Source organism: Vanacampus margaritifer, chromosome 5 (genome assembly GCF_051991255.1).
Source record: "Vanacampus margaritifer isolate UIUO_Vmar chromosome 5, RoL_Vmar_1.0, whole genome shotgun sequence".
Classification (NCBI taxonomy): domain Eukaryota; kingdom Metazoa; phylum Chordata; class Actinopteri; order Syngnathiformes; family Syngnathidae; genus Vanacampus; species Vanacampus margaritifer.
This window is the reverse complement of record NC_135436.1, coordinates 4,487,501-4,500,995: the sequence shown is the minus strand read 5'-3', so window position 1 is coordinate 4,500,995 and position 13,495 is coordinate 4,487,501. Positions and strand designations below refer to the sequence as shown.

The 13,495-nt window shown below is 41.0% G+C and overlaps 1 protein-coding gene across 13 annotated transcripts in view; it reads left to right on the top strand.

Moving 5' to 3' along the window:
• bcas3 (BCAS3 microtubule associated cell migration factor) overlaps positions 1-13,495 on the top strand; it is a 403,272-nt gene that overhangs the window by 62,186 nt on the left and 327,591 nt on the right. For all 13 annotated transcript variants that reach the window (XM_077565848.1, XM_077565854.1, XM_077565855.1 and 10 more), the window contains 2 exons: positions 6,860-7,027; positions 7,858-7,951. In XM_077565848.1, the coding sequence (XP_077421974.1) occupies positions 6,860-7,027; positions 7,858-7,951 (262 nt within the window). The remainder of the gene's footprint in view (positions 1-6,859; positions 7,028-7,857; positions 7,952-13,495) is intronic.

The window sequence follows — 13,495 nt, the reverse complement described above, 5'->3', positions numbered from 1 at the left end:
CAGTATTGCATAACAATCAGAGGTGAGGTACTTACAGTATACATATATGATATGAAAAGTGGCACTATTATGTTGTAATGAATGTAATGTTATGCTGCTGAAACTAAATTTCCCTATCTATCTTTACTTTGATTTATTAATCCAGTGCAAAAATGATTATCTGTCATATTTTTCTTTTCTAGATATTTGAAGGACAAACTGCTTCCCCGGACGGAGAAGCCACTACAATATTGGTTTCTCCACAAAACCACATACCCACAGCTGTATCCAGTGGCTCTGCAGTACCTCTCACCACCAGCATCTTCAGTCCCCTGTGAGAGGATGTTCTCAAAGGCTGGTGAAATTGTCAGCCAGAGAACAAGGCGCTTGAAGGCCAACACAATAGAGCAAATATTGTTTTTGAATAATAACTTATAAAACAAATAAATATAAAAAGTTGGGCACAAGCACAATTCCCTCATGTAGATATTTGGTTCACTTTATGTTCACCTTCCATGTGTACCTGATGATCATTAGACAGACACAAATGTAAGACTGAATGTACTGGTGTTATGTTGGAATATAAAATCAGGCAAATCACTTTGAAGATTATAGCTGCTATGACTCCAGCTGACCACCAGATGTCACCGGTACGATCTATCTTATGGGGCTTTGAAGCTTCGACTCTTTTTCCAAAGCAATTAGCCGAAAGCCTCAAAAGCGTCACAAGGCTTCATTTTCCCATCTCTAACAATATCACTCCTTAACTAAAACTATACTGTGGCTATACAAAGTTACAAACCAAAGTTCACACAAGAGACAGGACAACAAGGCTGAAGTATGTGACTGGCTTGAGTGGCTCTGACGAAAACACTTTGGCACAAGACAGGGGAGACGCAGACCATTTAACACATGAGGGTAATGGGAAACAGGTGGACACAATCAGGAATCAGGGTTGACACTGACACCACATGAGGAAGGGCAAGTGACCTGAAACGAAAGGAGTCAGAATTTTCAAAATAAAACAGGAATGACATGACAACCTCACCACGGTGTGACAGTAGTTAGCTTTTATTTTTTACAGTTGTTATAAATGTTTTAAGGCTCTAAAACCCCTCACCACACAGTTTATACACTTTTCTCATCAAGGATTTTCTCACATTTCTCAATGTTCAAACCTTCATATTTTTTTTATAAAATAGGTACATTACTGTAAAAAAAAAAAATGCATGCAAAATTGCACTAAAAAAATCCATGAAACAGCTAGACCATGAAGAGTTATAGTGAGGGAACACTGTATACGACATAGCATGCTGCCATAGACATACTGTTGTTATTTTATGTTTAATGGTTTCGAAAAGAAAAAAAAATCTGGGAAAATTTTCACTGGGAAAAAAAATTGGCTGGTGGAAATTGTGTTTGGCTAGTAACTTTAGAGATTCACCAGCCACATTGGCTGGTCATCAAAAAAAATAATTTAGAGCCCTGGCCACAATACAGCACAGCTAAAAGACAACCGAATAAAGACAGCTAAAACTGAAAAGAAAACTGAATAAAAAGCTAAAATCAAAGCTAAAAGACAGATAAAAGGAGCTAAAAAATAAGAAACAGTCAGAAATAATAACAGGTAAAAGAGATCCCTTAAAAGCCAAACTAAGAAGGTGTGTCTCAAGTCCCCTCTTAAAAACATTAGTCTCTGCGGACCTGATGCTCTCTGGCAGGCTATTCCATAGGTGAGGACCATAGTGCCTGAATGCAGTCTCACCGTGTTAAGCTAAATTAAACAAATAAATAGAGACTTTGGCTACGTTCACACTGAAAACATTGAAAATAATTGAAAATAAAAAAAAGGATAGAAAAAGAAATCTGTGTTGCTATGACAACTCTTGTTCATTTACATAATAGTTCATTATTTCCTACTGCATGTGCTATATTCAGCAGTATTTTCCCGAGTTTATAAACAACTTGTTCTGTAAATAGTTTCTTTGCTATTGTGATCAAAAACGGTGAATATTCATTTTCACTGTTCTGTAAATATTTATTCATGGACTTAAAATGATTCCTGTTCTGAGTCATTAAAAAAAACTTTATAGTTCCCTTATTATTGTGATAAAAAAAAAAAAACTGAATCTCAATCACCGGACTGTTCTGTTTATATTTATTCATACACATGCATTTTCTGATTTTGTAAAAACTTTTTTTTTTTAATAGTTCTTTTTTTTATAAAAAGCATTGATTTGAATCTCTATTAGGCTGTTTTGTCAGTAGTTTTCAAATAAACAAAAACAATATAAACTTTTGATCAATCCATATCAATTTCAAACTTTTTTTTCAATTTCGTACTAAAACATACAGTAATGTATTGATGTAAACCCCACCCATTAATGTTAAGCCACGCCCACTCCGAATACAGATACTGATCATTTAGATGGTCGAACAGATACAGTTAGTGCTGTACTCGCTCATCCCTAGTATTTACTTCCGCAAACACAGTGTTGTGATGTTGTCAAGCGGGTCACTTTGGAGACACATTACGTTTACACAGCAGACAGACTGAGGTTTCAATTAATAAGTAATGTGAACGCTTACTCAAAAAAATAAGATTTCATCCCAAAAATTGGAATTGAGGTTTAAGACCTGCAGTGTGAGCGTAGCCAAAGAGACAGACACATAGAGACTGCGAGAGCATGCATTTTTTTTTTGTTATATCAAAAAATTCAAAGTTAAATAAGGGGATATTTGTATATAATTACGTTATGAGCTCAGTTATTACATTTGCAGATTTTTTGGGTTTACCAGACCAATAACTTAATAAACAGGTAATAATGTAATAAGTTATTATGTTTTCGGCTAAAAGTTATTACGTTATAGGTTCAGGACTTATGTTATTGGTCAGTGATTACGTTATGGGCTTATTACATAAATAAATAAAAAAGGGGCAGAATAATATTACCTTATGGGCTTCTATAAGTATGAGCCTATTTATATTTATTCAAAATTCTATTTATAAACTTAGCTTTTTTCACATACCTTTGATTGAGGTCTTTTCAAATGTTTTAAATAATGTTTTTCCCCCTTTTAATTATTATTATTATTATTATTATTATTATTATTATTATTATTATTATTATTATTATTATCTTTAACTTCCTTACGCTAAATGGTTTTAAAGTTTGTTGTCTAATGTTTTAACATGGTCAATGTATGTTCTTTAAATAAATGTTGTAACCTACTTTTGTTTTCTTTTTTTGCTCTGTTAACTACTGTTTGTCAATGCTTATAGGTGTTGTTTTTCCTTGTGTAAAGCACATTGAGTTGCCATGTGTATGAAATGTGCTATACAAATAAACTTGCCTTACCTATTTAGCCTATTTCACATACTGTTAGTTGTCAAACTTAACAAACCATTTGAGCAACCACATGCTCGACTGTCTGTGGTCAACCTGGGATGATAGGCTCCAGTTCCTTGACTTTTCCTCAGGAGTGGACAAGAGGGCAGCAAAGTCTGAAGGTGCACTGTAGAATTTACAAGAAATAACTGGCAAAAAAATGTACGAGTTGATTAATGTAAAATCAAATTTAATTACTGTGAAAATATATTACAGTATATTACTGTAATTTTTTAACACATATTTAATGTATATAAATTACAGCTACTCACTGTATTTTCTTTTCTTTAAGAAAACAGCAATTCACTGTAGTTTACCACTGTTTCTTGTATTCTAATTTACAGGAATTTACTGGCAACTTTAGTTCCTGCATACCTAATTAATGCAGTATGTCGTAAAATCCATCCATCCATTTTCCTAACTGCTTCTTCCTCAAAAGTCGCTGGAGCCTATTCCACCTGGGTTTAGGCAGTAGCCGGGGTACACCCTGAACTGGTTACCAGCCAATCGCAGGGCACACAGAGACAAAAAAACATTCAGACTCACATTTACACCTAGGGACAATTCACAGCGCTCAATTAACGTGCCATGCATATCTTTGGAATGTAGGAGGAGACCAGAACACCCAGAGAAAACCCACGCAGGCACAGGGAGGACATTCAAACTCCACCCAGGAAGGCCGAAAGCCCGGATTCGATTTCACACACTCAGCAATGGGAGGCGGACGTGCTAACCAGTCAGCCACAGTGCCGCCTTTGTTGTAAAATCAAACCTCGTTCTGCAGCCGAGTGCATAAATTAATGTTAGCTGTAATGTTGCCTGATTCTCGGAGAAATGCGATTTGAAGACGATGCAGACTCCCTTCGCGCTAAAATATTACTCACCAATTTGTTGAATTCTTGTCCTTGCTCCGGTGACAATATAGGGTGCGCTATTTGCTCTTTCTTTTATAGAGATACCCGCCCAAATATATACATGCCAAAACATAGTTGCTGTAAAAATTTACAGTATTTGCTCACTCATTATACAGGAAATTGCTCTAATTTGTTTTTGCCCATAATGTGCTTTGTTTTACCCACAATGCATTGTGGTGTACAGTTAAATACTGTAGAATTAAAAAAAATAAGATAATGCTTTAATTTTTACTGTAGATTTTACAGAAATGTGTTACAGTGTGACTACATGCACTCATACCCGACTCGCAGTGGCGTGGTAGGATGCAACCATTAGTTTATTTAAAGGAGTGGATTGGTGTGAGAGTAAATTATAAACTGGTGATTAAAACACTTATATAATTAAATTTTGATTGTAATCATTTATTATTGATGGATTTATGGTTGACAATAAGGGTGGCAGCTGCCACCCCTTAACACAACCTGGATCCACCAGAGATTCCCTCCTACTAAGATAGGAATAGAATATAGCTTGCTTTAAATGAGGCCAGCAACTCATCTTCTGTCCTGATTTGTAAAAGGAAAACAATAGCTGGTTGAATCCTAGTTTTCATTGTTTTAGCTTTGAATCTTCTTTGTCATTTAGATCGTTTTCTTGTAAATATGCTACATAGCCTTGTTTTATCCTCAATTTACTTTGTAGCCAGATTCAATAGCCTATTGAAATGAAAACAAATGCATTTCACCTTGTCATTGACCATGTGCATTCCCTTGCCATTATGACATTAAGACTGATGTGAATCCATCACCAAATCTGCCATTTTCCACCTTAACTCATTCATTGCCAGCCCAGTAAAAATGAACCTTTGACGTCTATAGGCGTCTATGGCAGTGAATGTGTTAAAAAAATATTTTCAGGCTTCATTTGGCACTTTCTGATTCCATTGCCAAGACTTTTACACATTTGTCGCATCCCGCCTGGACTACTGTAACAGTGTCCTGTTTGGCCTACCCAGCAAAGCCCTGGGTCCATTACATCCAAAATTCAGTCCCGGCAGGACATCACTCACACAGTCATTGACCTCCACTGGCAACTGGTCAAGTCTCGCATCTCATACAAAATCATGCTCCTCACCTACAAATCATCCAAGCACTTGGGTTTCAGTACCTGTCAGGCCTCCTCTGCTCATACACCTCATTCTGGGACGTTATGTTCTCAAGGGCAGGGGCTCTGGTCCCTTTTCCGCACTATGGACGTTTCTTAAAGACGTTGTTTTGAGAGCCACCATAAAACATGTCACAGTTTTCCAGGGAGTTGATGGCACGCGCATGCACGGCTGGGTTCAGCTGACCCGCGAAGAACATATCAGTTCATGAAGTGATTCCATTCATTGTGTTCACTCAAAAAAAATTGTTCGAGTCGTTGGCAAATAACACATACCATACCACACCACACCACACCATTTTCAATAAATAATAATAATAATAATTATTATTATTATTATTATTTATTGGCAGTGACAATATGCTTCTAAGAGGTGCATGGCAAAGGATGGATGTAACAGGCTATCTTTATGCAGACAGTCATGCATGCTTAACCATGCATTGTAATGGAAATGACAGAGTCCCCAAACATGTGGGGAAAAGGACGGGTGGTGGGGATATTAAATTATAATGTCTTGGTTTAAAGTGCGCAATGGCTTTTGTTCAGGAGTGCCACAACTTTGATAAATTGGCTAACATTTTCCTGTCTTCTATTATTCTTGTATACAGTGCATTAAATATTTCGCATAGGGTGTTGATATATATAGATTTTGGTATGAGTTTATAGCTTTCACAATGCTTATATAATTTCTTTCAGCCTGTAGATAATGTTTTCCCTCCTCTAGGTTGATCAGTGGCTTTGTTTGGATAACATCTTAGAAGTCCACAACTGCAGTGATTAGGACACACATTAGTGTTGATCAATCAAGGTCTGAATGCTTCAGTTAATAATTGATGGTTATTTTTGCAATTTACATGCACACACTGACACATGAAAATGTGTGTACACATGCAAACAGATGTTAGATACTTATGGTGTCTGGTGGATTGATAACGAAAGACGAGGTGATCCACAGACCTAAAAACAGCAAACAAAAAAATAAAAAGCTTGGCGCCACATTGTATTGACATAGCCGCCTGAATGCCTGATTAGACTCTCCAGAGCCTCCTTTTGTTGCTTGTATACACACAGTCTCACGCATTGCACTCCATTAGGCAAACACAGTGTATAGTGCAAGATGGACCCCACTTAAGTAGCACTATCCTTTAATCGAGCCACATAGGTGTGTTTGAGTCAGACACCCTGGCTGGGCCTTAAACAGACTCAGAGGAACAAATGCCCACATTGAGTGAATATACATTCCCCGGGGCACATACACTAAGTTACAAGCCTTGCACATCTTCCTGCCTCCAAACACTTTCAATACGGGGATGGGAATTTCAGGAAAGCGTGTGTTGTTTTGTTTGTTTTGCATCTGATGACAGCATTTCCATTAAACTAACTTAAATTTGAATGCAAATTCATCACTGTTTATTGTACATATCTCCCTTTAGACTCTCAAGACAGGTCTCACCATGGTTGGAAAGGTTGTGACCCAGTTGACTGGTACTCTGCCAGCAAGTACTTCAGATGAAGAAGGTTCCCCTCACAATATGAGTCGTCGTAGCCTCCATAAAGCCGGTGTGATAACAATCATCGACACAGATAGTGTTGCAGGACAGGTACATTCATTTTTCTTTTGCTTGTGGTGATTGTGAAAGGCTTCCATTCCTGTTTTTACAAATATTGCCTGAAAACTATTGATTTAATGATTTAAAATGATATATATATTATTGTAGTCCGTGCAATGAACGAGAGGTCCTTATTGTTTTCGTCCAAATTCTTCAGTAATAATAATTCAGTGTTTCCCACAGATTTGAAATCTACTTGGGTGGGTGGACTCCGGCAAGGGGGATAGGAAGGGGGTTGGACGGGAGGTGGGTCTTAGTCCTGTAACTATGTCTCCTCTAGCATCACGATTCACAAGTGAGTGACGGCGGACTAACGTTACATGTGGTATATCCTGTCGTTTTTTTTTCTTTTTAAATATATTTTTAATACCTTTTCTGAAAAACTTCTTGGGTAAATAAAAAATAATAATATTAACATTAATTGCATGTGTATATATATATATCCCAGCTGGCTTCGGGCAGTAGACGGGGTACACCCTGAACTGGTTGCCAGCCAATCTTAGGGCATAAATATATTATTTATTATTTATTATTTATTGTTTATTATTTATTATTTATTATTTATTATTTATTATTTATTATTTATTATTATTTTTATTATTATTATTGCATTTTGACAACCTAAATATATTTTTTTATTTTGGTATCATTTTTTCCCCATCCCCAAAATATGAGATTTCAACAGGGGTGTGCAGACTTATCTATATCCACAAGCGAAATCCTTAGAGATGGCAGGGTCAAACTATATGGTAACATTTGTAGATGCTTGTGTGTTGGTCTCTCTGGCGTTTTGCAAGTAATGTTGTATCTGCTTGCTGTAGGTCTTGGTGAGTGAGGACTCAGAAGGAGAGGGACTAGTGGCGCATTTTCCAGCTCATGACAAACCCATATCCTGCATGCAATTCAATCCCAGTGGTAAGATACACCCACAATCAAACAATTAGTTTCTGATGAAGGAACTGGCATGTCACATTTGCGCTCTGAAAAGTATTTGACTATACTGTGTTTGGCACTATTTTAGCTGCTTTCTCATTGAATAAACCTGTACAGTGAACCCCTACTATTCCCTTTATTTTAACCAAGTCTGAGCTGGTTAAAGAAAACCTGTCCCACCCTTTTTGAACAGTCACCCATCCTCCTTGATTTCCCGGCTGCTCGGATACTATTGGGGATTGCTTGGCTGCCGCTTGCTTGCTACCGCAGCTAAACAGGGTGTAGAGCTGCTCCTCCAATTCACTAATGGCAGTGAATGAGCTACACTTGTTTTAAGTATCGTCATCACATAAAGAAGACCAGGAAAAATTAACAGGAGAAGGCCAATAAGCCATGCTAACCACTAAACTATGGTAAAATGTAGCATGTAAAAAATGTAAAACACCAGCATAAGTGTTTGGCTAAAAGAGTACACTTTCACAGAAACGTTTGATACTGCCAGTGTTTCCTCTAGGATTTTTTTTTCAGCAGCGGCAAGGCTAGTTGGCCATACTTGTCAACTTTGTATTGTGAAAATTCTGGATAATTTTTTTTCACACATCGTGCGGGATTTCGGGGGCCGACAGACATTGCATCGTCGGGGTGGGGGGATCAGCAAAAAGCAGAGATACAACGCTGAGGCCATCAAACTGAACCCCCTTAATGCCACTGGTGTGCCTAGAAATTCTGTCCATAAAAGTTATGAACAAGGGCAGCCTTGGCAGAGTCCAACCCTCACTGGAAACAAATCCGACTTACTGCTGGCAATGCGGACCAAACTCTGACACCTGTCGTACAGGGACCAAACAGCCCAGAGGCACTGCCCCAATGGCCACTTGATGTTGTAGAGGTGTGTCAACCACGACAGCCCCACAACATCCAGAGCTTTTAGGAACTGCGGGCGGATCTCATCCACCCGCGGGGCCCTGCCACCGAGGAGCTTTCCAACCACCTCAGTGACTTCGACCCCAGAGATAGGAGAGCCCACCTTATAGTCCCCAGACTCTGCTTCCTCAAAGGAGGACTTTGAAGTATTCTACCCACCGACTCATAACGTCCCAAGTTGGAATTTCTCTGCCTCACGCACCAGCTCAGGCTCCTTCCCCGCCATAGAGGTGACATTCCATATCTCAAGAGCTAGCTTCTGTATCCGGGGAACGGACCACCAAAGTTCCCGCCTTTGGCTGCCATCCAGCTCGCTACGCACCCGACCTCTTTGGCCCCTCCTACAGCTGGTGAGCCCATAGGAAAGGATACCCACATTGCCATTTCGGGCTATGCCCGGCCGGGCCCCATGAGTGAAAGCCCGGCCACCAGAAGCTCGCCTTCGAGCCCCACCTCCAGGCCTGGCTCCAGATTGGGGCCCCGGTGTCCCGCGTCCAGGCAAGGGAGACCACGATCCAATATTTGTACTCGTCATGAGAGGTCAGTGAGCCATGTTTTGTCTGGTCCCTCACCTAGGACCTGTTTGCATCGGGGACAGTGCCTCTGGATTGGCAGACCATGGTTCCCCTATTTAAGAAGGGGGACCACCTTCCTCAGCCTCCCTGGTAAGGTCTAGGTTCAGGGGTGCTGGAGAGCAGGGTCCGTCGGGAAGTCAAATTTCAGATTCAAGAGGAGCAGTGTGGTTTTCTTCCCGGCTGTGGAACAGTGGACCACCAGCTCCACACCCTCGGTAGGTTCCTCAAGGGTGCATGCGAGTTCGCCCAACCAGTCTACAACCAGTCTACATGTGCTTTGTGGATTTGGAGAAGACGTTCGACCGTGTCCCTCGAGGAGTCCTGCAGTTTTGTCCCTGTACGTCCGATGTTAGAGTTTGGTCCGCATTGCTGGCAGTATGTCGAATTAATTTCCAGTGAGGGTTGGACTCCGCCAAGGCTGCCCTTTGTCACAGATTCTGTTCATAACTTTTATGGACAAAATTTCTAGGTGCAGCCGAGGCGTTAAGGGGGTCCGGTTTGGTAGCCTCAGCATTGCATCTCTGCTTTTTGCAGATGATGTGGTGCTGCTGGCTTCATCAAACCGTGATCTCCAACTCTCTTGGGTGTGGTCAAGATGGCGGATGCTGCCCGTGCGGGTGCGACTTGTGTGTTCAGCCTAGTTTAGAAGTATACAGAACTGTAGACGGCAAAGTCATTTTTGAGGATGTTATTGAACTTTCTTTTTTTTTTTTTTTTCTGGAGAGCTCAGTATTGATCATTCGGTAATTTTACCGATTTGACATGTCATCATCATTGCTCTCCCTTTTTTCTTTTTTTTTTGAAATATATATATATATTTTTTTGTATGTGGGTGAATATGTGTATGTGCGTGCGTGCGTGCGTGCGTGCAGTCATTAGTTCACCTAAAACCTATAAAAAAAATTAAAATCCCATACCATTTCCCTAAACCGAACACTTTCAGCCAGAGTCGTGAGGCTGTCAGGAAACCCGAGAAAGGACCAAAGAAAAGAAAGGAAAGTGAAATCCAGCACCGACCAGACACCACCCACCAGGCCACCAACCAGAGTCCTTCACCAACCCCAGAGACATCTAAATTTCAACAAATCAGGGAGACCTCAAAAGACCAAAGGAGAGACTGAGGAAAGAAAGGAAGGACAGACGAAGCAGAGTGAGATCCACAGACACCAGCCTCCACCGAGTTTCGATAGATGCTGGTGTGGTGGATCTGGCGTGCATGAAAATCTCCACAAAAGAGGGGAGCCGTCGACCCCCGCCAGGACAGAGCAAGCGCAACACCTCAGGGCCCCCCAGGCCGCGGCAGCGCCAAAGGACGACCCCCGGGCCCCGCAGGGGCCTCCGGCCGGAGAGCAAACCCAGGAGCAGGAGCGCCCCCCACCCCAACGCGGCCCGAGTTATTGAACTTTCTTGCTATTAAGACGAAGACAATGAGTCAAGATGAGTGTTGCTGGCTGCAAACACCTTTGACTCTGATTGGATAGAATCATCCCAAAAAGTTTTGTTTGATCTCTGAAATACTACGCAGAACAAAGGATGACAAAAATCTAATATTTCCTACATTTAACTCTTTTACTGCCAAAAACGTTAAATGACGTTTAGTAAAAACCTACGGAGGAGCGCCAAAGACGTTAAAAGACGTTCGCCAAGTTTTTTTTTTTTGGGGGGGAAACGGGTGGAGGAAAGCCTTGGCCAGCTGTGCTGAAAGTATCAAGCAGATCTAGTTAGTATAATGCCTATTTTTGGCCCCTAGATGGCAGCGATGACTCTCTTTGGACAAGATTGGGTAGGCGTCAGTAGAAGACGTGAGGCGGAGCTAGAGTGTTGAGGGGACAATGGCTGAGGAAGCCATAATGGCGACCGGTTGCAAGCAGCTCACGCTTGAGCATTTTTTTCAAAGACGAAAAGCATTAACCAATGCTAAAGAGAACATTGATGACGACGATGATGATGATGGTGACTCGAGGTTGACGCCGAAGTTGGAAGCGTTGACGCGGCGGCTATGATCACGTCATAAAGCCTCACCGGCTAGCGATGCTAACGCCGGAAAACGCGGAGCACAACCGAGCACGCTCAGGCGGACGTTCAATCGGACGACGAAGAGTGCCCCGAGTCCAATGCATATTCATCGGAGGAGTGGGTACAGTCTGATCACGGAGAAGACACTGGTTATGGACTACGATGCCACCATGAATGGAGCGGATAAGATGGATCAACCACCCGGTATAGGAACTGAAGGACATGAGGAAGCCAGACGTAACACCACCGTAATGTCACCGTATCATGATCCTGAGAGTAGACTTGATGGCAACATGGCCAAACACACACTGCAGTATATACTTGCTATTCTCCGGGGAAAAAAGCCAGCAAGAAAGTGTAGCGTCTGCACGCTAAGGGGCCATCGCAGTGAAACTAATCTGTTGTGCAAATCCTGCTGCGTCGCCTTGCACGCAGGGGAGTGTTACAAGAAGAAAAAGTGTATTTGAAACATCCACACAATTGTAAATAGTACCACGGTTGCACACATTTGTAAATAGTTTGCCAAATTATTTTGTCAAATTGTTACACAGTTGAATGTAAATAAACGTATTTTGCTCTCAAAAAACACTTTTTTATTGTTGGCGGTAGTGTTTTATTGAAGTAAAGCACTGTTTAGGTGTTTGTGGCATCATTCATGGAAAAAAAAAGGTCTCAAATTCACCAGGGTGCATGAAATAATATCGTTTCACAAAAAGCTTGATTTCTCCGTATTTTGTTTCAAAACAGCATTTGGGTGAAACTAACCATTTTCTATTGTTGATTACTGAAAAACGGAATAAGGTAGAAACAAACTTGTTTTTCTGATGAAAGATGAGAGTCCAATCTTTCAATTGGTAGTATGTGTGTTTCCATAGTCCAAACACAAAATTTTCTGTGGACCTTGAAAGATCAGTCAAAATGCTTAAATCGGCTGGCACTGGCGGCATCCCTTTTCTGAAAACGTCTGGCAGTTAAAGAGTTAAATTGGCAGGCAATAATTTCAGATGTATGACCAAAGTTAAGTACCTTGGCTATCTTCTCACAGAACAGCTGAAGGATGACCAAGACATTTACAGGCATTGTCTCTACATGCTCAAGCCAATAGTTTGCACTGCAAGTTTGGTGCATGTACAGACAGCGTCAAAGTGGCTTTGTTCAGAGCACACTGCACCCCACTCTATACTGCACATTTGTGGTCAAACTACACTAAAACAAGCCTGCAAAAAAGTTCAGCTAGCTTATAATGATGCTTTTAAAATTCTGCCGAGACCACGTTGGTGTAGCGTCGAGATGTTTGAGGCTGCAGGCGTTAAAACACTGCAAGCCATGTTGAGAAATCTTATGTATAAGTTTATGGGTCGGCTAAACAAATCAGAGAATCACATAGTCATGGCTTTGACTAGCATCGAGTTAAGCACTAGACGGTATTTGTCCAAGTTTTGGAAGCATTGGTATGTTAGTTTCCTCAGAGGTCTTTTGATTTGTTATCTGTGTGTGTACGCGTTTGTCTCAAATGGCACTGTAAATATATGTTGGTGTTCTTTAATGTGTCTCTTATATCCTTTTATGTATTGTTTATTTTATTTTTATACCTGGACCTTTTTTGAGTCTGTAATAAAGTTTGTTGTTGTTTCTCACTGAAGCTGTTCACAACCGACTATGAAGCGGTTGGAATGAAGATCAGCACCTACAAATCTGAGACCATGGTCCTCAGTCAGAAAAGGGTGGCGTGTCCTCTTCGGGTCGGGGATGAGATCCTGCCCCAAGTGGTGGAGGAGTTCAAGTATCTTGGGGTGCTGTTCACAAGTGAGGGCAGGATGGAGCGGGAGATTGACAGGCGGATTTGTGCAGCGTTTGGGCTGTTGTGGTTAAGGAGCTGAGCCGAAATGCAAAGCTCTCGATTTACCGGTAGATCTACGTTCCTACCCTCACCTATGGTCAGAAGCTGTGGGTCGTGATCATAGGTCACCATAGATCCCGGATACAAGCGGCCAAAATGAGTTTCCTCTCC